Raw genomic sequence first — 24,217 nt, 5'->3', positions numbered from 1 at the left:
GACGCTCAGCTCAGCTCTGCTTCTGATGCCAAGACTTGCCCCTCTCCCCAGTGCAACACGCTGGGCCCACACGCTTGTAGGAGAGCCTCCCTCAGGGGACCACCGCCCTCACAGACCAGTAGAACACACTTCCTGAGAGGCAGGCTGCTGCCCACTCTGCCCCTGCCATCTGCCTTCAGCACCCTCCACTCTGGCCCTCAGGTGCCTCTGAATGTCCCCCCCCCCACCACACACACACACACACACACACACACTCACTCAACCTGACTCCCTGCCCCATCAAGGAGCAGGCAGGGGCTGTCCCTCCCCTAGCTAGCAGCCTGGGCTCCAGGGGCATCTTATTGTCACCCAGAGAGCGTTGAACCACAACCAGCCATGCAGAGCTGGGAGCAGCAAGGGCTGGTTCCTTTTTCATCTCCCTTCAGCTCCTTGGGTCACAGGAAAGCCAGACCACCAGTCTGAGCCCCCTGGGAGCCAGTGGGGAGGCTGGGTCCCACCCCGAGAGTCTCAGGTGATTCCTTTTCTGCACCAATCCCCAAAATTTCTATACCCGCACTCTCCCAGACCAACTGCAGTCACATTCTCAGCAGGGATCTCTTAGACCTCAGAATAGTTATTGTTGACATGGTGGATATTATAAATCTATTTTACAGAGCAGGAAAATCAAGGCTCTGAATGTTAGAGAGAGGACTAAGGTCAGGGACAAAAGTGGGAGACAGATAGGAGACACTCATCCCACACCCCACCCCTAGGATATGTAGCCCACAGAGCAGTAATAATCTGCGTCATCCTCAGGCTGCACAGGGCTGATGGTCAGGATGCAGGCATTGTGGACTTCATCGTTGGCTGCCGAGAAGCGGTCAGGAATGTCTGGGGGCCGGTGGTGGTCCTCCTCTGAGCGGTAGTAGAAGAGGTAGCGGGGGGCGCTACCTGCTCGCTGCTGGTACCAAGACACACCGTATTCCCCAATGGTGACGTGGCGGGGACTGAGCATGCAGGAGAGTTGGGCTACTTGTCCTGGGAAGACCAGCAGTGCATCTGGCCTGGTCAGGGCTGGCTGGGAGACTGAGAGAGAGAGAAACCTGCTCAGGCCTGGCCTGGGCCCCTGCCCTATGAAGGCTTGGTCAGTCTCCCCAAAAGAGTTGTGTTCCTGAAGGACTCATGGCCTGGTACCATGAGGTTGGCACTGGATGGGGCATAGAGTTGGCAATTCCTAGGTCCCTATTAGTGCCATGTTCCCAAGGATCTATGTTCAGTTGAGGGCCTAGAGTTCAGAGGGTGGGACTGGTGGCCTCTGGGTCCTTCTGTTGCCCGTTCCCACATTTGCCATGAAGATCTCTATCCCCTTGGTCACACTGGCTCTTCCAAACCCTCACCATAGACTAACCACCCCCAGGAAGCTTCCTGGGCTACACCGCCCATCAGCTCAGCCTCAGGCAACTGGATGCTGGGGGGCTTCTTGGGGTTATAATGTTCCTAAGGCCCTATGAGATGGGGACCAGCCCACACCAGGTGGCTGTGTGAAAAACTCAAATGGTAACCAGCTCCAATTCCTTCTAAGACCCTAAAGAGTTAAAGTTCAAAGGGACCCTAGGTATCTGATCATTCAGAAATAGAGAAACTGAGGCCCACACAGAGAAGTGACTTGCCCCAGGTCTATGGCAGAGCCACCTGTAGCCAATTCTCCCCTCCACCTCAATGCACCTTCCAGAACCCATCCACTGCTCACATCAATTTGCTTCCTTGCAGGGGCCTTCTGGAGCTAGTGCAGTCTCCCATTCCACCCCCAGGGGAGCCAGGCTCAGGGAGGGCTCACCTGCCAGGAGCACCCCAGTCAGAAGGAGGGCCAAGCGCCAGCAAGCCATGGCCAGAGGCAGGGAGGCAGGCAGGAGCTGTTCTGTTGGGTGTACTCCAGGTGCTTCAGGGTATGGGCAGAGGAGGCCACTGGACCACGACAGGACATGCAAATCAGCCCATTGACTGGGGGAGGGTGGCTGTGGCTGGGACCCAGCTGCCAGGCCCCATCTTCCCAAATGTGAGAGTCCTGGCCCCACAGGGCCTTCTGAAAATAGGAGCAGACATCCAAATATATATTACAGCAGGGGGCTGCTTTTTTATAGAGGTATAACTCACAGATGGTAAAGTACACAAATCCTGTGTTTCCCCGAAAATAAGACCTAGCCAGACAATCAGCTCTAATGCGTCTTTTGGAGCAAAAATTAATACAAGACCCAGTCTTATTTTACTTTACTATAAGACTGTGTCCTATAATGTAATATAATATAGTATAATATAACACCGGGTCTTATATTAATTTTTGCTCCAAAAGACGCATTAGAGCTGATTGTCCGGCTAGGTCTTATTTTGGGGGAAACGGGGTCTTAAGTATGGCTCAATGATTTTGTATATAAAATATATACGTATACACACATACACACACACACAAAACACACACCATACCTGCAACCTCTACCCAGATCAAAATTTAGAACATTTCCATCTCCCCAGAAGTCTCCCTCACCATCCTGCCCCTCCTTACCCCCAGGGGTAACCATCATTCTGACTTCTATCACTTAGATCAGTTTTGCCTGCTCCAGAACTTCCAATACAAATGGAATGATAGTGTATCCTCTTTTGTTCCTGCTGCTTTTGCTCAACATTATGGGTGTCATCCACGAGTGTGCAGCAATGTTTAATTCATTCTCAGAGCTGTGTGTAATCCATTGTGTGAATAAACCACAATTAGTGTATGCATTCTCCTGTTTTCAGACATTTGGGTGCTTTCCAGTCTTTAGCCATTACAAATAAAACTGCTGTGAATACTCCTGTCAATGTCTTTGGTGCACCTGTGTTTTCATTTCTGCTGGACAGACACCCAGGACTGGAATTGCTGGGGGTCGGGGGTAAGGAACGTGTACATTCAGCTATAGTAGTTACTGCCAGCGTTCCCATGATGCTTGTACTGATCTGCACTCCCTCCAGTGGGTAAGAGAGTTTCAGTGACTTCACATCTTCACCAGCACTTGGCACGGTCAATTCCTTTCATTTGCCAGATGGAGGGAGCTGGCTTCGGTTGGGATTGTTTCCTCATCTGGAAAGTGAAGATTAGCATAGTGCCAGTCAGGGCTGTGAACATGCAAAGATAGGGCTTGTGTATCCAGTGGCAGGCATAGCTTAGGTATTAATCATGCCTTTCGTTTTCTGTGTTGTGATGCTTTGACAGCTGGGGCCCTGCTGACCTTGGAGGGCTGACCTTCCCAGGGTTCACCAGGTTCTGGAGATACTATTCGAATACAAATCAGCCAATCCCAGGCCCACCCCAACCACCTCATTTATGGGGCTCTCACACTCAAGGCCACTGCCTACCTGTCCTAATCACCCAGGGCCAGGTCCCAGACGATCAGGGAAGTCCCTATGCCACAGGGCCCACTGAAGTTACTCCAGCTAGCCAATCCTGAGCCTGCTTCCCCTGCCTCGCCTATTCCTTCCCTCAGAAACCAAAATAAAGGCTTCTGCCCACAGTTCCCCCACTCCTTCTGCCTCCTGACCCACCTGGTGCTTCTCCATGTGCCCCCCCCCCCCGCACCGACCCGTGGCATGGTGTGCCCCCTCCTCTTGGCAACTGTGAGTAACAAACTATCTTCTCAATGGCAATCATCTCCTGATCTATGGGTCTTACCAGACCTAAATAATAATAAACTACTAAAACAGTACACTCTCATTAACTCTCAGACTGAGAGCTCCCTTGGGGGAGGTTATAAACTACCCCCAACAGGTCCCACTCTCCTTAGGGTATCTTCACAACCCTCAAGCTAAAAGACCCCTCAGCAGTGCTGAAGACACTAGAGTGGTGGTTGTTAGAGCTGAGACTCCAGGAGAGGCCATTTCCTCCAGACTCTGGCTGCAGTGACTCCTGAGCTATGTTCTGCAGGACTCAGGTCCCCAGATACAGTGATGTCCCTAGAAGAAAGTGCCCTGTGTTTAAATAAGTTTGGAAAATGCTGCCTGTTTCCACAGTACTGACTCTAAGCACTTGCTACTGCTGAGCAGAGATATAGCCCTTTAAAGTGTCATCGCATTTCATCCTCACAACCCTGCGAAGTTGTGTTATTACCCCCCCCCCTTTTTTTTTACAGGTGGAAGCATTGAGGAAAGTGCTTATCCAGAGGCAGAGTGTGTCACTGGAAGCTGTGAGCTGGTGGAGGATGAAGCCCTCCTCCCATCTGCCTCTCCGCCCCCCACAAGGCAAATAGCCTAATTGTGGGCTGGGGATTGGGGATAGGGGACATTTCTAAAACCTTGGGGAAAAGGGAGCTGAGAAAGGTTGGGGCCTGCTCTAGATACCCAACTGGCACCCTGGCTGGAGGGGTCTGGTGGGGGTTCATGGTGAAGAGGCAGGAGATAGAACTGGAGAGAAGAGACAGCAAGGAGGTGGTAGGGGAGAAAGTAAGAGGCAAAATGAAGAGAGATAGGAAAGGAGAGGGAGAGAAAACGTCAAAAGGAGGAGGAGCACAGATGGAGAGGCAGAGAAGCAGATTAACGTGAACAGAGAGACAGATAGAAAACCAGGGAGAGGCAGAGAGGAGAGGAAGGAAGGGGAGAGAGAAGGAGACAAATCTGAGACAGGGAAAGATGGTGAGAAACAGGAGGGCAAGAGAGGGAGAGCTGGTAAGAGAAGACAGCCAGGAATCTGAGAGGCCCGGCCGCAAACCAGGCAAAGAGGGGCAATGAACAATGGTGTGGCCATGCTGGAAAACATTGGCAGTTTCTGGTAAAGTTAAACACACTCTCATGATATAACCCAGAAATTCCTCTTGTGGTATTTATCCTAGAGAACTGAAAAGTTCATCACACAAAAACCTGTAGGTGAATGTCTATACTGATTTTACTCATAATCACCAAAAACTGGTAACAACCCGAAACGACAGCAGGTGAATGAATGGATCAACATACTGTGGTACACCCAGACAACGGGGCCCACCTCAGTGGTAAGAAGGCACAAACTGCTGACGCATGGGACAACCTGGGTGACTCTCAAATGCATCATGCTGAGTGAAAGAAACCAGCTTCATACTGTATGATTCCCTTTATAAGACACTCTGGAAAAGGTGGTGGTTGCCAACGGCCAGCGTCAACTACGAAGGGGCAAAAAGGAATTTTGGGAAGGGATGGAAATGTTCTATATCCTGACTATGGTGTTGGTTATATGAAATATGTCAACATTCAAAACCCTAAAAGGGCGCATTTTACTATATATAAATTTTACCTCAATAAACTTGATTTAAAAAGAAAAAGAAACAAGAACAGAAGAAAAGAGAGAGGAGGCTGGGAGTGAGGAAGAAGGCAGAGGGAGAGGAAAGCATGAGAGCACAGGGAAGGGAGCTCTGAGTTGGTGGGGAGCCTATAAGGTTGGTAAGGATTCCATGCTTTGGACAGGGCCAGCCCCACCCCCAGGAAAGCTCCCCCATTTTTAGCCTGGGAACTCGGTTTGTACTGGTAGGGGGATGTGGTCTTTGGACATTCCAGGACCCCAACGCTCCAGCCCTCATGATAGCCCTGCCTCAGGAAATGTCTATACCCCCCACCCAGATCCTGTTACTGGGACACTGAAGGGAAGGCATTTCCTTCCTGGGCATCTTAGCAGCTCCAACTGCCGTGGAGACCAGTTTGGAAGCTGGAAGCGCCTGTCTTCTCCGGCTGCTCTGACCCAGCAAGCAAGAGAAAGAGGCCGAGGGTCCGGACAACTGTAGGAGCCCAGCCCCAAGGATGGCCAAGCAAGGGGACCTCAGCCTGGGCCCACCCACCCACACATACTATTGCATCTCCAGGCAGGGCCCCAGCCCAGAGTAGATTTCAGCTCTAGCTCTTTACTTCGTCAGGAAATCGGCGTATCCCCTGCCACCATGTTTATCACAATGCTGTTTGGACGTAAGTGGGGTCCCCTGTCCCAGTAGATGGGTCGAAGAATGGTACATTCAGCTTGCTTCCTTCTGCCATGGGAGGGGGGAAGGCAGTGTGGGTAAAAGGGATGCACACGGGATGGGGGTTTTGGGAAGCAGCTCTGTGAGGCAGAGCCAGTGCTTGGAGTGAGTCCCTAGAGACGAAAAGCCCAGCTGGGTACTGGGAAATTCACACGAGTTCTTCTCTGAGAGTACCTGCCACGCCACCATGAAGCAGTTTTTAAACTACACGATCTCTTGGCTATTCAGTCAGTGGTCCTCAAGCTTCAGGGTGTTTCAGGCACCTGAAGCTCTAGCCACAGTTGGAGATTCCCAACTCCCCGGTGGGAGGGAGTCAGTTTTGGGAGACCGGCTAGTGTGGGAGGTTGTCCCATGTAGGAAGCACCTGTTACTGACATCTCAGGAGATGGGTAGTGGGGGGGTACAGTTCTAATCATATAGCACTATTCCCTGCTCTGGTTAAGAAAAGATGAGAGGGGCAGAGGGTCCCAGATTGGGGGGAAATGGAAGGTCCCATGTGCTCACCTCTGCCCCTCCCCCACAGAAGGCTGCACGGAGCTGGTGAACCCGGTGCAGTCTGGTGACTCTCACTTCCCACCTGAGGAAGATGGGGTAGGTGCCCCAGATGGTGAGGGGGTATAGAGGGGTAACAGGGATGGAAGGCCCAGAGCTCCAGGCAGGGGTAATAACCCTGCCCCGCCTCCTTTCCTGACCTCCCAGCAACCATTACCCTCCTGGCTGAGGATGGGCACCTGGTGGGGGCTCCCCAGACCCCTTCCACGGGCAGCCCCCTGATGCAGGAGCGTGGGACCTATGTCCTCGTGCAGATCATCGGTAAGTGGGGCCCAAGACATCACCCTGTGGTTATGTTGGAATGTAAGAAGGGGGACAGCAGTCCAGAGACCACCCAAGGCCTTGCCCAGCCCCAACCCAATTTGGCCAGGACCCTTCTATCCAGTGCCCTGTCCTGATCCCAGCCTGAGCAAGCAAACAAGTCCAGCATGGGAGGTAGGGTTGGGGACCACCAGGCCAGTCAGGAATCATTCTTCGTTCCTTCACAGATGGGAAGAGTGGGGCTCCTACCCACTATGAGTCCCTATTGGAGAACCTGGATGACCGATGTCCAGAGCTGGCAGGTGAGTGTCATGATAGAGCCCTGGGGAGGGAAGGGAGTGCCTTCTTCCCAGCCCCGACAGGCAGGCCTTCCTGGGCCTTCCAGAGGAGCTGCACTGGCTGTCAGGCCTACCCCCATGGGCAACAGCCAGAGGAGGTGCCTGGGGAACTGGCCTTGCCATCAGGAGCAAGGCCCTCATTCAAGGGCTCAGAGGTTGGGCTCCCTGCTGTCCAGGACCCGCTAGCTGGGGCCAGCAGCCAGGTAAGGAGACATGGATACCTGGGGGGACACTCACACCCGGAACCAGGAAACAGACACCTGTGTACTGAGAGGTAGACCCCCAATGTCACCCCCATCACACACATATACCCACAAGATAGAACACACTGTACCCACGTGTCCCTACCACCTCACTGGAGTATAAGTGCCCAAGGGCAGGAACAGCCTCAGTGCCCAGATGTGACGCAGGGCCTGGCTTTCAGGAGGTGTTCAATGAAGAACTGCTGAATAAACTCCTGAAAACGGCAGTAGTGCGAGTGACGTCGGGATTTGCACCGGGTTTGAAGGACCTACTCCTCTGTTTCTGCAGGCCCCGTGACTGGGCATAGCCAAGTGGCCGAACTGGGCTCAGACCCAGAGGTTGGCCGTGACCTCTGTCTTGTGTGATCATGCCCAAGCAGACAGCAGCCCAGCAGCCTACCTTTTACGGATTCAGGAATCACTGAGAAGTTGTATTAGCAGGTGGGCAAAGTCACAGACAGGATGTGAGGTCACTGGGGGCCCCTAAAATGTGCGTGTAGAGAGGGGATCCAGAAAGAGACAAGAAAGTCGGAGGGCGCAGGCATTCCTGAGAGGGGAAACAACCAGGATTCCAGCTCCCAGAGTCAGCCGCTCATGAGGTCACCTGTTAATGCCTCACCACAGCTTTGACTGCCAGAGGCTGATGGATTACAACAGGGCTCCTCCCTCCCCACCCAGGAGGCCAGCTTAAAGTGAATCACCCAGCACTCCCTCACTCTGCCCCACCTCATCAACCACGGTGCTCCTGAGAGACAGGCCAGTGCGAGGGCAGGCTCGGGTCTAAAATAAGCTCTTTTAATTGCACATTTGTGGCTCAGGTCATCTATGGGGTGAGAAACCCCCTCCTTACTCCCAATCCCAGTTACATGGGTACAATCTGATGTCGATGTCATGGTCCGGCTGTCGGTGAAGGGGTGGAGGTGAGTGCAGGGCTGGCCCACGAATCTACTCCAGTCTGCACCAGTCTTCCCTGGTCACTTCAGGGCAGAGAGCTCAGACCTGTGGAGGGAGGGTTGGCACAGGCTGGTGGTCAGCCCGCAGGTGTAGGAAGAGGAGCTGCCCCTCCCGCCCCCCACCTGGGCCAGAGGCTACTTGCTTACCATGGTTGTACTTGCACTGCTTCAAAGCCTCGCTGAAGCCCTCGCACAGGGTCAGGTCACTCTGAGTGGTGGAGCAGTCCAGGAACTGCTTGATCTCATAGGAGCAGGGCCCCAGCGGCTGGGGGGCACCACGGGCAGGGGCCTGGGGTGGTGCAGGAGGCAGCAAGGTCAGCTCGAGATTGGTACCCAGAAGTGGGTTCCAAAGCTAGGAGCCAACTACCCCAACCCACAACCTCAACCCGGGGGGCCCTAAGGGTCCCAGACAGGCTGAGTGACCCAGGGCCAGCAGACTCAGCTGCTCCAACTGTGAAACTGGGTGAGCCCACAGCCCTCTCAAAGCCACTCAGCTGACACTAGTACTGGGTGTAGACAGCATTTCCCTGCTGCCTCATAATGGGCATGTTGGGCAGGTAGGAGGGGTGGGAGAAGAATCTAGAAAAACCCAGTGCTGTTAGTATTCTTGGAGTATGAGCCTCACCCACATAAGTTCTAGCACCTTCCTGGCTCAGCCACACTGACCCTCATGACCCTTGACCTTGCCACTAAGCCTGTATTTGGCTCAGGACTGGTGGGACGCCCAGTGGGGGACAGGTCAGCAGGGAGCAACCAGCTACCCTTTGCCCTTCGGCCCAGGGACTACAGTGCCTGACCTGGCAGTGGGGAGACAGGACACTCAGGAACTTCAACAACGCTACCCTCTACTAGGGTTAGGTGACCTTGGGCCAGTCTCTGAGTCCTAAGGGCCTTGGTTTCCCCATCTCTAAAGGGCTAGTAGGCATCTGTCCCTGGGAGTCTAAGGACCTTGGTTTCACGGGAGAGTCTAGGAAAGTTTGCCTCTGAGTGACAGGAGGCCAATACTGCAGAGTGAGGAACAGGACCCCAGTCGGGCAAAGTCCTGGGCCTGAGGCAGCTCTGGATATGCCTGGACACAACTCTCTGGACATTCCAGCTGGATTCCCTGCTCTGTGGCCTTCAGAGAAGTCAGCCTCAGTTTCTCTGGAGCTCGTTGCTCACCTGCTGAACAGCAGGCTGGGCGGGCTCTGAGCTGCCCCCGCTGAAGGCTCCGGTCAGGGCACTGCCCACGACGTGTCCCACAGCTGAGCCCACAGCTACCCCAGCGGCGGTGGACGCCATCTGCGCCATTAGACCTGGTTGGCCCGACGGAGCAGGGGCCGGGGCGGCGGCCGAGGGCGGGGGGTGCGCTGGCGGGTGGGCAGAAGGCGCAGCAGTACGGCTGTGGGGTACGGGGGACGCAGGGTTAATCCTGGCCGGACCCCATACCAAAGGCTTGAAGGGCCGGCAGCCCCTGGAAATTCCCCCCTTTCCTCCTTCTGTAGGATGGGGGACCACCGTCTTAAACACGTGGTTGTGACACCCCCAACCCCCACCCCGCGCCAAAATGGCGCAGTTGTCGCCAAGGTCACGCTATCAAGTCCTTGCGGGTGTACCCGCGCTTCCCGAGCCCTCTCCCCATCGGTCCCCTGTCCCGCTCACACCTGGCTGGCCGGGCGGCCATGCTGCGGCTCCCCCGGGGCATGGTCGCGGCAATGGCACTCGGCTGAGTCGAATCAGAGATGGCGACAGTGGCGGCGGTTCTGTCTCGGGGACGAACGAGGCACCAATGTCACTGCCGGCACAAGGGGCGGGGCCTCGAGGACACGCCCCCAGCGGGAAGCGCCCGGCGTTCGGCTGCAGTTCTCTCCGGCGGATCCCCCGGACCTATCCCTTCCAGCGTCCCCTGTCTCGGCGGCCGTCTCGGCTGGAAATGTGACCCCCCTGCGCTCTCCCTGCGCCTGGCTCGAGCTGTATGGGCCCTGGGGATATGGGCCGGGTCTCAGAGCGCGGAGGGTTTACGCAGGGGCGACAGGCCTGTTCCTTCAAGGACCACCGCGGAGCGCAGGACATGGAGTTAGGTGCTGTCCCGTGCTCCAGGGCAGAAGAGACAGGGAGACCGCCAGTTGAGGCCGGCCCAGGATTAGGGCCGGCCCCCTGATCCTTTATTATAGGCCGACCCCCCCTATCAGACTGTGTTTGCGGACTAACGGGTGGCCTTCGGGTTGCGGAGGGGACTAGAGCCGGGAAGATATGGTACGGTGGAGAAGGCCTGGCGCGGACCGTCTCCAGAACTCCCGCCAGGGGGCGTCTGGAAACCTTCTTCGACCAAAATGCGCTGTAGGTACTGGCAGCCGTGGGCAGCACCGCCCCGGGGTGCGTTGAGGCTCCCATCGTAGTCCTCCACCCCGCCTGACACCCCTGCCCCACGGATGCAGCGCCGGATACTGACAGCGTTTACTCGCATTTAAGCAGCATGCCCATCCCAGAGACCTTGACCTGAGTGCCTAGAAGCCTTTGCGCACACACGTTTGAATCCTGCGGCCTGGTGATTTTACCACCTTGGTTCCAGGCCAGGGGGAGGGCGGGAGGTGCGGATTTAGGACGCTTCCCAGCTCTTCAAGAACTCGAGGTTTTTAATGGTCTTTTCTGAATTCATAGTGGTCATATTATTACCCTTGGGGCAGGACCCCTGACTTCTTTACTGCACCCCCATGACTTCTCTGTTGTACCCACGGGAGGCCTGGTGGCACAGGGATTGTGGGGAGGGTGGAATCACCCAGAGCAAAATCATGAGGGGGGAGGTTGCTCCAAGTGGGAAAAGGAGGCTCTGTGAGGAGGGAGTAAGGGAAAGAGGGGCAGGAGCAAGGGGACACACTTGGCACTCTCAGTTTTGTGTGTGAGAGGTGCTTCCGGCCGTGTTTACCCGCAAGTCACAAGCACTAATGTGTTCTTATGACACAATCCTCTCAGCCAGCCTGTGTAGCAGGGCCCTCCCCTGACCCTTGTCTGGGCCTGGGCCTCAATTTTCTCCTCTCTCAAATGGAGGTGACCGTCCACCTTGTGGTGAGGTGAGCACGTGAAGGGTGGGCCATTCTCTCCTCACAGATATGCCAGGCCTAGTCCAGCCTCTACTCTTTTGCTGGTGCAGTTCCTGCCCACCCAGTTCCCATTTGCCAAATTGGCCCATCCTACTGGGCTTATCAGGGAAGCCCTCTGTGACCAGCCCACCTTGCTGGGTGTACAGTTGGTTTGTAACTATGGTCCTGCACCTCAGGCCTGCACTGTGGGTGATTGGTGGACTGCATGTTCCCCAAGCACAGCCATGCACCCCTAGAGACACTCAAGACCACTTACTGAATGTTTCTATTTAAATAATTATATATTTTCAGGTATATCAGAAAAAAATACATATTTAGCTCATCAAATCCATGAGTTCTTGACAAATATTGCTAAGAATGAGGCTGAAGTAGGCATTTTGATTTTGAAAAGTGAGTCACTGTAGGGCCGGCCGGATGGCTCAGTTGGTTAGAGCACAAGCTCTTAACAACATGGTTGCTGGTTCAATTCCCAAATGGGATGGTGGGCTGTGCCCCTTGCAACTAAGACTGAAAACAATGACTGGACTTGGAGCTGAGCTGCGCCCTCCACAACTACTAGATCGAAGGACAACGACTTGGACCTGATGGGCCCTGAAAAACACAATTCCCTAATATTCCCCAATAAAAAAGAAAAAAAGTGAGTCATTGTAAAGAAAGAGATTGCTAACAATCCAGATAGTAAAAAAAAAAAAAAAAATCACTGCTTGTCTGCCCTCTACTGGCCCTCTAGGAGTCTCTGCGGAGCCTTCTTAGAGAAGCAGCGAAGGCTCCCTGGGCTGGGATCTGGAGGGAGGGTTGAATCAGCCTTATTGCCCTCTCCTTCCTCCCTTCCCAGGTCCAGGCTAGGTGCCCACAGCCTCACCATGCAGCTTCTCCGGACCCTACCAATCAGGACAGGAACCACTGCCTGCTTTTTGGCTCAGCAGCGTTGCCCAAGACGGAACAGATTGCCTGGTGAGGTGGTGAGGTGGTGAGGCTTCTGGTCGTTGCAGTTCATGAGACTAGAGGACCCTTTCCAGCATGGGGACACCACCCATTCCTTTGGTTCTCACCTTCTTTTCCTCAGGTCTCAGGAAGCTGGCCCTGAGGGGCCCTGAGGAGCCTGATGAAGGGATAGCCTGGGCCCCCAGTGTCCCACTCAAATACTGTCGCCCGTGGCCTCTGGCAGCACCCTCTCTCCAACTGAACAGCTAGAGGGCTTCCTGATCCCTCCATTATCTGCTGTTATGGAAAAGCCTGATCCGGTCTCTCCGTCTTAGGGCCTTAGTTTCTTCGTCTATAAATTATCTATGGTTCTGTTCCAAGCTGGGAGGCTGGCCAGCCTCCTCCATACACCTCAGTTTCCCCCGGGACACATTTTAATATCCCTTTTCTCACAGGGGATATAATGCCATCTTCCAGATGGATCAGCGAGGCTCTGAGGAGTGTGGGAACTTGCCCATGGGTACCACCACCTGTCATAAGCTAACAGGAGGTCAGAGGTCAGGCCACCAGGGAGACCAGCTGGGAATGCACCTTTCAAAGGTAGGGGTATGGACCAGGAGAAGCGAAACCCTACTCCTCTTATACTCTCCACGGCACATTGGGGAAACTGAGACCCAGAGCAGCACCAGCTAGGTAGGGTCACCCAGCATCAGGCCTCAGACCACAGACTCGGTCCATCCCCAGGAGGACGAGGTCTCCTGGCCCCCGGTCCCTGCCCCGCCAGCCGCTCCAGGTCCACCTCCCCCACCTTGGCCTCCACCGCAGCCGCGGGGAAAGTTTAGAACAAAAGGCGCGGGGGGTGGAGCCTGGGCGGCCGGGGGGCGGGGCGGAGGCTATAAGGGGCGGCGGCCCGGCGCGGCCCAGCAGGCCCAGCAGCCCCGGGGCGGATGGCTTGGGCCGCCCGGCTTCGCGGCGCCGCCCCGCGCGCCTTCCTGCTGTCGCTGCTGCTGCTGCTGCTCCTGCCGCCGCCGCTGCTGGCCCGGGCCCCGCGGCCGCCGGTGAGTGCCCGCCGCCGGCCTGCCGCTCCTCGCCCCGGGAGAGCTGGGCACGCGGGCTGGGCCCAGTGGCGGAGCTGGACCCACGGGGACGCCCGGGGTGGCCTGGAGCAGCCCGTTACCCAAAACGCTTTCTGGGTCCCTGTGGGCGTGATAGATAGGGAGCTTCCCGTCCCTGGAGGTGTGCAAGTGGAGCCTGCGAGGGGATCGCTCAGGCTGGTGAGGAGGGGCTCCGCGCTAGGCGCACGCCCCCTCCCAGCATGGGGACCTGCCCCTCGGTGCCCCAGGTGCAGACTGGGGTGTGTGCTGGTGAAGGTAGCAGAGGGAGTGGTTACAGGGCTCTCTATTCTCGGCAGGGACAAAGCAAAGCTGGTGTCAGCCTTCAGGTGTGTGGGCTCACTGGACACACCTCCAGGTGTGCAGTCGGCTGGAGGATTAAGGAAGAGCTGGGGAGGGCAGCAGCTGCATGTCGGGGGTGCTACCACCTCGGCACCTACAAGTAGCAAGTTTGGGAGGCTGGGAACCAGCACAGCATGAGCATGAGAGCTACAGTGTGCGTGTGTGTATGTGTATGTGTGTGTGTGTGTGTGTGAGAAAATGAGAAAGAATTGGGACCAAGGGTGGGCAGTTGAAACTCTCAGAGAGCAAGGGGATGGGAGAGCAAGGAAAGGAAGAAGACTGTATGATCCCGAGAGAAGAAGCGAGTCCATGGGAGAGAGCAGCAGAATGAGGAGAGGAGGGATGGTCATGGGGTGTGATAGCCTGCGTGTGCCCTGAAGGCTACATGTTCCTCTTGAGCTGGTGGAGTTTTGAGGGACCAATCACAGGGGCGGCCAGGCAGGGACTGGGGTGAGAGCCTGAGCAACTGCAGACCCACAGGCCCCTGGGAACTCAACTAAGGCATCCAGACAGCTCAGGTAGGGAGGGGACCAATTAGGAGGTATGATAGGTAGGAGTCAGACTGGTCCGTTGAGGAAGATCTGACCAGGCTGGGTCCCTAGGTCCAGCCACCCCAGGTCTGCTCTGGCCAGCCTTGCCCTGGGCTGGCTATAGGAGCAGGAGGGGATAGGATGGGGTAGAGTGGGTGAAGGGCACCTCAGTCTGGAGATCCTGCCTCTTCCCCAGCCCCTCCTGGGCCCCTACAACTTGGGGCAGAGTTGAGAACCATTGTGGGTAGCCGTTGAACCCACGGGTTCTGGAATTGGAGAGATCTGGGTTTGAACAAAGGGATCCTAGGGGAGTCCTCTTGTACTTCAGAAGCTTACCCTCAGTCTTGTCAGGAGTGGGTGGGAGATAGTGCCCACTGCTGGGCATTGAGGTTTAAATGAGGTAATTTGAGGAGAGGCACAGCCAGGCACGCTGGAGACATTCCGTCACCTGTAGCTGCCACTATGACGTTTGTACAGGGTTAGTTGGGGCCGGGTCTGAGCTAGGCTGTTGTCTGTCACTGCAGATATACAGAGAGCATTTGGGGTCGCCTCAGATGTGTTTATCCCCAGGCTGCTGTTGGCAGGGCCAGGAAAGCTCTGTAAATATTTATCCATCCCAGTTTGTAGCTTTCAGCGTTGATAAAAGCCCTGCAGCCCTTGAGACAAGATGAGCTATAGAGAAATGGGAAGGGAAAGATTGGGCCACAGCGTGGGGCAGAAGATGGACCTGCCTGCCAAATGGCTGTGTGACTTGGCCAGGTTGCTTGACCTCTCTGATCCTCAGAGGGGTTTGATGCTGCATAGAATGGCGTGGCAATGCTCCTCTTCCTCACAGCCTAACAAAGTGCCCTCCTGTCAGGGTCACCTCCTACCAACAGCAGGAGACAACTATGATTAATTATCTCCCTTAGACCAACAGCAAACTGAGGCTCAGAGGGGGACATAATTAGCCTGGCCTTACCCAGCAGTTCCCTAGTCTGGGGTCCTCCTTTAGCTCCCCTCGACCAGGTGCCTCCCATTTTCTTGATTGGCAGTTGTCCCAGGGGCTGACTTTGAGCCTGTAGTTCAGCCAGGAGATCGAGTCTGCCGAGAAATTCCTCGAGGATGTTTGAGGCTGTGGTTTGGTGCCGGCCAGAAGAGGGCGGAGTGAGTGAACTGGACACCCACCACAAGGCAGGCCAAGGGAGCCTACCGGCTGAGGAGGAGGAGGGATTGCACCAGAAGAAATGCTTCTCAGCAATGTGGGTTTTGGAGATAGGCCGAGAGCTGACGGGGTGTGGGGAGAGCTCTTGGTAGGGAGGCATAAGCCCCAGGTCTAGGCCCAGCTCTTGCCTGTCTTGCTATGTTACCCTGAGCAAAGTTCTTAACCTCTCTGGGCTCTGGGAAATACCTGCTTCCAGACCCACAACCCCCACCATCAGGGCTGTGGATAAGGCCAGGTGTGTCTGTGCGCACCATCCTCTGTCACTGAATCCCAGCGGCACTGGGAGGACCAGTGCACCCATCTTAGGAATCAGCAGGCTGCCTTATGCCAGGCTTTGCAGCTAGGGCATCTGGCCCCAGGCCAGAGAGGACTCAGAAAGATGAAATGTGGGAGGTCAGTGGGGCAGGGAGCCTGTGTCCCATCCTAGTAATGGGGAAACTGAGGTCAAGAGCCATTAAATGATGGGCTCACCCCATTTTTGGATCCTACTGGCTGAAGGCCTCCATTCTAGTGCCTTCTGCTCAATCTTTCTCCAAAACCAATGAATGTGACACAGATAGGGGGTAAGAGGCCTCTGACTTGCAAGGAGACCCTTTGCACAAGTTGCTCTGTTTGCAAGCTTCCTTCTGACTGCGACTCCTGTTTTATAGTTTAGTCTGGAGTCTTTTGGGGAACTGGATGTCAGGTGGGTGGTGGGAACTGTAGGAAATTTGATGAGAGCAGATGCCCAGGTATGGGACGGGAGGGACCACAGGGGCAAGGTGCCAGGCCAGGGAAGAGGCTCTGTGCCAGATGCTATAGCAGGCATTACAGAAGGAGGGCATTTAGTCCTTTACCATGGCACCATCCCCATTTGACAGATGGGGAAGTTGAGACTAAGAGAGGGCAGTGATTTGTGTAGGGTCACTTTGTCCAGGGTCGCTATGGCATAGAATTGAAACTTCTGAATCTCAGACCATGGCTCTTTCTACTGCACTAAGAGTGTCATGATCCAGGATTCTGGGCATGGACTTGGAGCCTTGTGGGGGCAGGAGAGGAAGGGATATGTGTGTGTCCATTACCCACCCTCTCTCCAAGGCTGGCTGCTCCAGGTCTCACTGAGGGGCAGAGGAGAGGAGAGATTTCTGCCTGTGGGCAGAAATAGAGGAGAGGACTGATAGTCATGGGGTGTGTCCCTGACAGGCTGGGCTCTGGACAGTTTGGCACTACAGGGAACAACACAGCGCTGCCCTTCCCAAGGAGGGTCCTGGTATCTCTGCCAGAGTTAAGGAAAGAATCTGTTTATCCTGGAAGTCAAGGGGGGCCTTGTGGGAGGGGAAAGAGCAGGTCCTCATGGCTGGTCACACAGAGATGGGGTCCACATTCTCAATGTGAGACCTTGCATATGTATCGTCCCCACCTTGTGGGAGGAAGGGGTAGGTTCAGTGAGCCCGCCGGCAAAGTGCCTCGGAAGCAGCAGGTGCTTAATAATGTCCTGTTCTTCTGTCGCCAAGGCGAGGCCAGCCTGTGTCCCTCCTTCAGGGGAAGGGTGACTCCAGTCCAAAGAGCAGAGCAGAGGTACAAGATAGGGTGGGCTAGGAGCACAGACAGCCTGCCACCTGCCAGCTGTTACCTGGGCAAGTTGTTTAACTTCTCTGGGCTCTGTTTCCCCATCTGAGAAATGGACATAATGAAGGTGGAGTTGGTGAGAGGTCCCATCAGGGGCTAAGAGCATATCCATAGAGCTATTGGCAGGGTCCTAGCAAACAGCAACAGTGATAAGTACTTATTAGCAGTAAGCCCAGTATCGGCTGGGCTCTGTGAGCTAACCAACCATTCAATAAGCAAGCTCTGAAACTAGGGAAAACTGGTCCAGGGTCCCACACCCCAAGTAGTTCCATCACCTCCCCCCACCGGGGTTCAGAAGCTCCAGGGGTTCAGAAAACCCCTTCTTAGTGGAGTGTTCTTGGGGCTTGAGTCTAGGTGGCTCTGCGAAATGGTTCTTGGTGGCTCCATAATCCAGAGCTTGGGGGTGTTGGGACGCTGCTTGGAGCCCTATGGCGCCTGGGACCTGGGAGAGCTGCCAGAGGCCGAGGCTGAGGGTGGAGCCTGGGTGGCATGGCTCCTGCCCCAAATATGGCTGTGGGAGGCCACAGCTGCCCAGACCAGACAGACTCAGACTAGACAGGCCCTGAGTCTCTTAGCAAACAGCACCACTCCATGCCTCTCCTCCAGCTTTGCATTGTGTCCACAGCCAGGCCTTTTTCTCCGGTCGGCGTCATCAGGACCCTCACCTGGCCCCACCATGCCCTTCCTGGGTGACCTCACAGGGTCTCCCAACCTCTTTGAGCTTCTACTTTTTTCACACACAAGAACTGTGACTTCTACCCTGGGACTTGTAGAGGGTGGGGACTCCAAGTCAGAATCACCATCTGTGGTGCTGGGGCTCTGTCTGTGTAGGGCTGGGTGGGGCTAGGTGGTAGGTAACTGCTCCTCACCACACACACACACACACACACACACACACACACACACACACGGGCATGAGGGGGTAGGCAGAACACATCTAGCCCTGCCGTGTGCCCAGCCCTGGTGGGGTTGCGCAAAGCTGCCCCCGGAAGTCAGACCTTAGTTCCAGGTGCCCTTACCAGATGTGTGGCCCCAGGCTAAGTGCTTTACACGCATCGCCTTGGCTCATCTTCAGATCAACACTATGGGGAGATATCCCCATTCATGAGGTGAGCAAATTGAGGCAGGGCTGCAGCTATTCCACTCCGGGGAGTGTTATAGGTGGGTGTCCTGGGCAGAAGTAGTTCACATGACTTGGTAGTTGTGGGGCGGGGGCAGGAAGGAGAGCTGGGAAGAAAGGGGCAGTGGAAAGTATTTGCTGGGGTTGGCAGTAGGGGGAGCAGGAGGAACAGCCTGACCTTTCCTCAGAAGGCTTTGTGGGGGTCCATTCCTGAGTGTGTGTGGAGAGTACAGTCTCTGAGCATTCCCCCCAGACCTCAGCAGCCCAAATGGCTGGAGTAGGTGACAGGCAGCCTGGGGTCCCTCTCGGAGGCCTTGGAACATGTCATCAGGAAGCCAGTCATCTCGTGCCAAAGAGCCTGCGGGGTGACAGTGGGCGTGCCTTCTCTAGCCCTCTGCTTGCCAGGTGACACTATGCGGGGACTGAGCATGGGGGTGCTGAGAGCCCACACCTCTAACCATGCCACACGAGGACGCCCAGGCCTGACCAGGCGCCTGCCTCCTCTCTCCTGCTCAGGATGCCCACCGCTACCACCCCGTGAGGAGGGGGCTGAGACCCTGGCATGAAGCTCCTCCAAGCAGCCTGGCGCCTGCCCCTGCTGCCCAGAAGGTCCCCCAGCCTGCCAGAGGCCCCAGACCTCTCCGCTGCGGCGTGCCTGACCCGCCCGATGGGCTGAGTGCCCACAACCGACGAAAGCGGTTCGTGCTATCAGGCGGGCGCTGGGAAAAGACGGACCTTACGTACAGGTAGGGCCCGTGGCCACGAGCAGGCTCATGAGTGTGTCCGTGTGTGCGCCTGTCACCCTCATACCTGCTTCTTGAGACACATGCCAGGGCTAGATGTCCATGGTGAATGGACCTGCGTGTCCACTGACCTCTGAGCCATCCATGGGCCGACACCCCTGAGCCCCAACTTAGATGCGCACACCACCCCCCCGTGCCTTCCCATGGCAGCGGGGCAGTGCCTCTGTCAGCAGTGCCTGGTGGTCCCGTATCCATGCTGGGGCACAGCCTTCATCCCTCAGGCAGCGTCTATGGGGAGCTACAAGGGCCAGGCCCTGGACTCCATGGTGAAGACAGCCATGACCCATCCTCTTGGAAAGCTGGGCGCTCACCATGTCATTGTTTAGATCTAGCATCAGGATTTGGGATCTGTACAGGTGGGAAACAGTGGGGAACGGGACAGGAAATAGCTCAAGTAACCTGAGGCCCCCGGAGTGATGCAGAAGCAGAGTCTTACACGTCCTGCAGGTGGAGACTCAGCTTGGGAGACACGGCCCATGCAGACTGGTGTGGGGTCATCTGGCATTGGAGCTGAAACTGCTGGGGGCCTCAAATGTCCTGGGTGGGGAACTGGGAACTGAGAGGGGGCAGGTCAAGGGCTTAAGGACTCCCGATTCCCCACAGTGATACAGTCAGGTCTAGAAGGCGGGTCTTGGGGATCCTGGGCCTGTGTTCTTCCTTCTGAATGCAGACACCTACGTATACCAAAGAACACCATCCCACACAAAGTTGTGCCCATATGGCAAAGGGACCAGTGCACTACACCTGAGGTTCACCTGGCCTGTGACCCACGTGCATATACCCCTACTGAGCATCCAAGGGCAACCCCTGGCCCAACAGCCATCAGGGGCTGACCCTGCCCTGAGTGAGGTCCAGGCCCTTCCTCCTCCCCGCAGGATTCTTCGGTTCCCGTGGCAGCTGGTGCGGGAGCAAGTGCGGCAGACAGTGGCAGAGGCCCTACAGGTATGGAGTGAAGTGACACCACTCACCTTCACTGAGGTGCACGAGGGCCACGCTGACATCACGATTGACTTCACCAGGTGAACCAGCAGCCTGGGACCCCTCTGGGAACAAGCCCCAGCTGTCAACAACCACTGACTCTGCCCCCACCCACCTGCAGGTACTGGCATGGGGACAACTTGCCATTTGATGGCCCTGGGGGCATCCTGGCCCATGCCTTCTTTCCTAAGACCCACCGAGAAGGGGACGTCCACTTCGACTATGACGAGACCTGGACTATTGGGGACGACCATGGTATGGGCAGGGGACCAAGTTTCCAGACGGGGCAACTAAACATCATAGAGAAAGGGGACTTGCCAAGGTCTGGGGTCTGGAGCTTGGGTATTTTGCTGCAGGAGGCTCAGGGATTGCTGGGCTACCTCCCTTTTCTAGGTACAGACCTCCTGCAGGTGGCAGCCCATGAATTTGGCCATGCGCTCGGGCTACAGCACACCACGGCTGCTAAGGCCCTTATGTCCCCTTTCTACACCTTCCGCTACCCGCCAAGCCTCAGCCCAGATGACCGAAGGGGCATTCAGCACCTATATGGCCGGCCCCGGCCAGCCCCCACTTCTAAGCCCCCAGCCCTGGACCCCCAGGCTGGAGTGGACACCAACGAGATTGCACCACTGGAGGTGAGGCACAGGAGGGTGGGAAGACAGGAGGTGAGGCCCTGCCCCAGTTACCCCCACCTCACTGGCCTCTGTGGCTCCAATGTGGGCTCTTTCCCGGCCCTCTCCCCCACCTCCCCTGCCCCAGCCGGAAGCCCCACCAGATGCCTGCGAGATCTCCTTTGACGCGGTCTCCACCATCCGTGGGGAGCTCTTCTTCTTCAAGGCGGGCTTTGTGTGGCGGCTACGCGGGGGCCGGCTGCAGCCTGGCTACCCTGCGCTGGCCTCTCGCCACTGGCAGGGCCTCCCCAGCCCCGTTGACGCAGCCTTTGAGGACGCCCAGGGCCACATCTGGTTCTTCAAGGGTGAGTGGGGGCAGGGGGTCATGCTCAGATTTCCAGGAGCCAGGAATGTCATGGCCGGGGGAGGGACAGACAGACAAATATAGGCAGGTAGAGGGTGCCCTGAAAGCTTGGGGCCAGGGGAGAACAAGGCTCATTCCTCTGGGCACAGCTGGGAGACTTCTGAAGGCAATGGCTCTGAAGGTGAGAGTGGAATAGAAAGTACTGCGCAGTGGGTCACACATTGGCCTCCAGCTCAGGTGGTGAAGTGACTCACCTGAGGGTATCGCTTGGAAAAGGCAGAGCAGGGATTTGATCTAGGTCTGGCGACTGTGAAGCCTATGCTGTTCACTTACAACTGGTAGAGAGGAGAACCTGGAGCATTCCAGGTGGCAGGACTTCATAAACAAGGGTCCACCTACGACCTGTGGCAGGGCCCAGGGCTGAGCCCCAGGGGGTGGTGAGCAATCAAATGCCCAGGGAAGGAGTGGGAGCCCAGGTGCCTCTCTGCTGCTTAGAATTACCTTTCTACGTGGTACCTCCCAGAGCCTGCACTGCCCCAGCTTATCCCTGTTGGCTCCAACTTCCCCTGGGGTGGGGGTGCCAAGCGGGATAAGGAAACTGAGGCTGGTGGTGGTGGCAGCTGGGCAGGGCCATTGCAGCCTCCCCTCTCCACAGGCGCCGAGTACTGGGTGTACGATGGTGAGAAGCCAGTCCTGGGGCCCGCCTCCCTCTCTGAGCTGGGCCTGCCGGGGTCCCCGGTCCACGCAGCCTTGGTCTGGGGCTCGGAGAAGAACAAGATCTACTTCTTCCGAGGCGGAGACTACTGGCGCTTCCACCCCAGCACCCGCCGTGTGGACAGCCCCGTGCCCCGCCGGGCCACTGATTGGCGAGGGGTACCCCCTGAGATTGACGCCGCCTTCCAGGATGCTGATGGTGCGTTGGTGATAGGGCAGCGGGTGGAAGTGCTGCAGCAGATGTATCTTCCTCCCTGTGGTGGCTGCACATCAGCTGTCCATCACAGGTCCTTTGTCCAGCCCCCTCCCCATCCAGCCTCCTCTTTGTACCAGCGCAGCGCAGCGTTACACCTCCCATGTTGTAGATGAGGAGCTTGAGGCCCAGAGAGGTGCAAGCACTTGCCCAGGTCCCAGCCATGGCTGGTAAAATAATAAGCACTGCACACAGGACTGACAGTGCTCCAGGCACCTAAGCTCCCTACCTGTCTCATGCAATTTTCTGACGTAGCACCTGTTAGGAACCCAGTTTGCAGAAGAGCAAACAGATTCAGGTGATGAGGTCCCTAGCCGGGGCCACCCAAGTGGATAGTGGGTAGCCGGGAACCCCCCTCCAGGCAGTCCCTGCTGAGCTACCCAGCCTCCTATAGTCTCCAAGGACTGGACTGGGGACTCACAGTCCAGTGCTCTCGCCGGTGCCCCCTTCCCCCTTTGGTTCTGTGCTTTCCCACACTGGGACCTGCTGGGAAAGCTGTCCTGCGGTGGTCTCAGGCTCTGGGGCTCCAGGTTGCCGCTACTACCCTCCATAACTCAAGATACCCATCGGTATCTGGCTGGTGGGTGTGGGAAGATGTGATGTAGAGGGAGGGGTGAAGAGGGTAACAGGACTTGCCTTCCTGAGATGTAGGAAATTGGACGTCTGAGGCTCCCAGCAGCTGTCAGGCTGGGTCGTAGCCTTGTCCAGACTCTGGGCAGGACTCCCCCACGGGAACGGAGGTTCTGGAAGGGCCGTCCTAAGGCCTGCAGGTTTTAAGGAACTCAGTGGTGGCCAAGCCTGCCCACTCGGACCTCCCCGTGCCCATCCCTGGGCATAGCCTGATGGGCAGGTGTGAGGCCCAGTGTCCCCTCACCCAGGCCTGACCCTCTTCTCTCTCAGGTTACGCCTACTTCCTGCGTGGCCTCCTCTACTGGAAGTTCGACCCAGTGAAGGTGAAGGCCCTGGAGGGCTTTCCCCGCCTCGTGGGCCCCGACTTCTTTGGCTGTACAGAGCCTGCCAACACTTTCCACTAACCACTGCTTGGATGCCCTCAGGGCCCCTCCCCCCTGCCAGGCCACTGACATTGCCTAGACACCCATGGCCACCTTTGTGGCTGTGAGCACCAGGCATAGGACAGAGCCTGTGACTCCTCACGGGGGTAAGGAGGGGGGGCTCCCACCATGACAAGTGCAGGAAGGGCCACGCAGGTCGTGGTCACCTGCCAGCAACTGTCTCAGACTGAGCAGGGAGGCTTTGGCATCAAGGGTGAGGGTGGTCTTGGACCGGTTCCACCTTACCTGTGCAGGTCACGGTCAAACCCGGCTGCCTTCGCTCTCCATCTTTGTCCCTCAGGAAAGGACCTCAGCAGGGCTGAGGGAGCTGGAGCCCTTGCTCTATCCCTGATGTGAGGTCCCTGCAGGGTGCTGGCACATGGATCCCGGGGCCACATAGCCTTCTGCCCTTCCCTGAGACGTCAGTTCTGGGTGGATGCTTGGAACTGGCTGCCTTCAGTGGGTGACCCTGGAGATCTGTTCCCCAAGATCCAGGCCAGAAGGTCTAGAGTCATCGGGGGACGGGTATTTCTTGCTGGAGACCGGGGCCCTGGAGGCCCCAACATACCTCAGTCCTGTCATGGGCCGCGTCCTCTCCAGCCCTCATCCCAGCACTGAGACCCTCCAAAGCCATGTAAATGTGTGTACAGTGTGTACAAAGCATTTTCTTTTTTTTTTTTACGGAGAACTGTCATTAAACAGTCATTTTCTACCTGCCTGCCTGGGGTCTCTCTGTGATTGTGCGGCTAGGATGGGGAGCTGTACCAGGGAAGTGGGAGACCTGGCTTGGGACCTGTTCTGTCCTTGGAACCAGGGTGGCAGTCCACCCCGCCAAGTCTCTGGTCTTTGGGGCTGGGTACAATGTGTAGGGCCCCTCCTGCCCCATTCCTCCATCTCGTCTATCTAGGTGCGTGTAGCGGCTTCGTAATCGGTTCCCTGCTCCCCGGCTTGCCCCTCAGGTCACCCTCCACTGAGCAGTGGTCACTTTGTCTGATCTTCCAGGCCCCGCCCCCAAGCCATGGTTGTCAGGATACAGAACAGAACTCATGTTTCCCACAGCCTGACAAGTGTCTCCTGCCTGCTACCCAGCCCTAGGTGGGTCTCCTTCACAGCTGCAAGTTTTGTTTGAAATTTATATGAAATTGTCAGCAGTGGGCCGGTTTCCACCGACTGCATTGTTTAACGGGATCCATGG

General features: G+C 56.5%; 4 protein-coding genes across 4 annotated transcripts; 2 read left to right on the top strand and 2 right to left on the bottom strand.

Moving 5' to 3' along the window:
- Positions 1-748: 748 nt before the first annotated feature.
- On the bottom strand, positions 749-1,865 carry VPREB3 (V-set pre-B cell surrogate light chain 3; the record flags this gene model as incomplete). Its single annotated transcript, XM_081037652.1, has 2 exons — positions 749-1,065; positions 1,817-1,865. The coding sequence occupies 2 exons, from the start codon at positions 1,863-1,865 to the stop codon at positions 749-751; spliced, it is 366 nt and encodes a 121-aa protein (XP_080893778.1).
- Positions 1,866-5,903: 4,038 nt separating this feature from the next.
- LOC308492658 (uncharacterized protein C22orf15) lies at positions 5,904-7,318 on the top strand (the record flags this gene model as incomplete). The annotated part of the gene is given in 8 exon segments (XM_081037811.1): positions 5,904-5,928; positions 6,505-6,529; positions 6,531-6,571; positions 6,574-6,588; positions 6,681-6,794; positions 7,022-7,096; positions 7,180-7,206; positions 7,209-7,318. Coding segments are annotated over 8 exon segments (432 nt in total).
- Positions 7,319-8,148: 830 nt separating this feature from the next.
- CHCHD10 (coiled-coil-helix-coiled-coil-helix domain containing 10) lies at positions 8,149-10,561 on the bottom strand. Its single transcript, XM_081037593.1, has 4 exons — positions 9,971-10,561; positions 9,489-9,708; positions 8,475-8,616; positions 8,149-8,373 (listed from the first exon to the last, which is right to left on the bottom strand). The coding sequence occupies exons 1-4, from the start codon at positions 10,009-10,011 to the stop codon at positions 8,354-8,356; spliced, it is 423 nt and encodes a 140-aa protein (XP_080893719.1). The 5' UTR covers positions 10,012-10,561; the 3' UTR covers positions 8,149-8,353.
- Positions 10,562-13,244: 2,683 nt separating this feature from the next.
- MMP11 (matrix metallopeptidase 11) lies at positions 13,245-23,741 on the top strand. The gene is made up of 8 exons (XM_081036571.1): positions 13,245-13,389; positions 18,764-18,993; positions 19,926-20,069; positions 20,150-20,283; positions 20,422-20,663; positions 20,788-21,004; positions 21,659-21,916; positions 22,871-23,741. The coding sequence occupies exons 1-8, from the start codon at positions 13,279-13,281 to the stop codon at positions 23,002-23,004; spliced, it is 1,470 nt and encodes a 489-aa protein (XP_080892697.1). The 5' UTR covers positions 13,245-13,278; the 3' UTR covers positions 23,005-23,741.
- The last annotated feature ends 476 nt before the right edge of the window (positions 23,742-24,217 follow it).

This window comes from Rhinolophus hipposideros (genome assembly GCF_964194185.1).
Source record: "Rhinolophus hipposideros genome assembly, chromosome: 24".
Lineage (NCBI taxonomy): Eukaryota > Metazoa > Chordata > Mammalia > Chiroptera > Rhinolophidae > Rhinolophus > Rhinolophus hipposideros.
Note: the sequence above shows the minus strand (reverse complement) of the source record. Positions and strands in the feature narration are given on the sequence as shown.

Coding starts and splice junctions, on each gene's coding strand:
- CHCHD10 (XM_081037593.1), bottom strand. CDS start 10,011: ATGCCCCGGGGGAGCCGCAGCATGGCCGCCCGGCCAGCCAG. Junction 9,709..9,970: donor ATGGCCGCCCGGCCAGCCAG/GTGTGAGCGGGA, acceptor CGTACCCCACAG/CCGTACTGCTGCGCCTTCTG. Junction 8,617..9,488: donor CCCAGCCTGCTGTTCAGCAG/GTGAGCAACGAG, acceptor GCACCACCCCAG/GCCCCTGCCCGTGGTGCCCC.
- MMP11 (XM_081036571.1), top strand. CDS start 13,279: ATGGCTTGGGCCGCCCGGCTTCGCGGCGCCGCCCCGCGCGCCTTCCTG. Junction 20,664..20,787: donor ACGAGATTGCACCACTGGAG/GTGAGGCACAGG, acceptor CCCCTGCCCCAG/CCGGAAGCCCCACCAGATGC. Junction 21,005..21,658: donor CCACATCTGGTTCTTCAAGG/GTGAGTGGGGGC, acceptor CCCTCTCCACAG/GCGCCGAGTACTGGGTGTAC.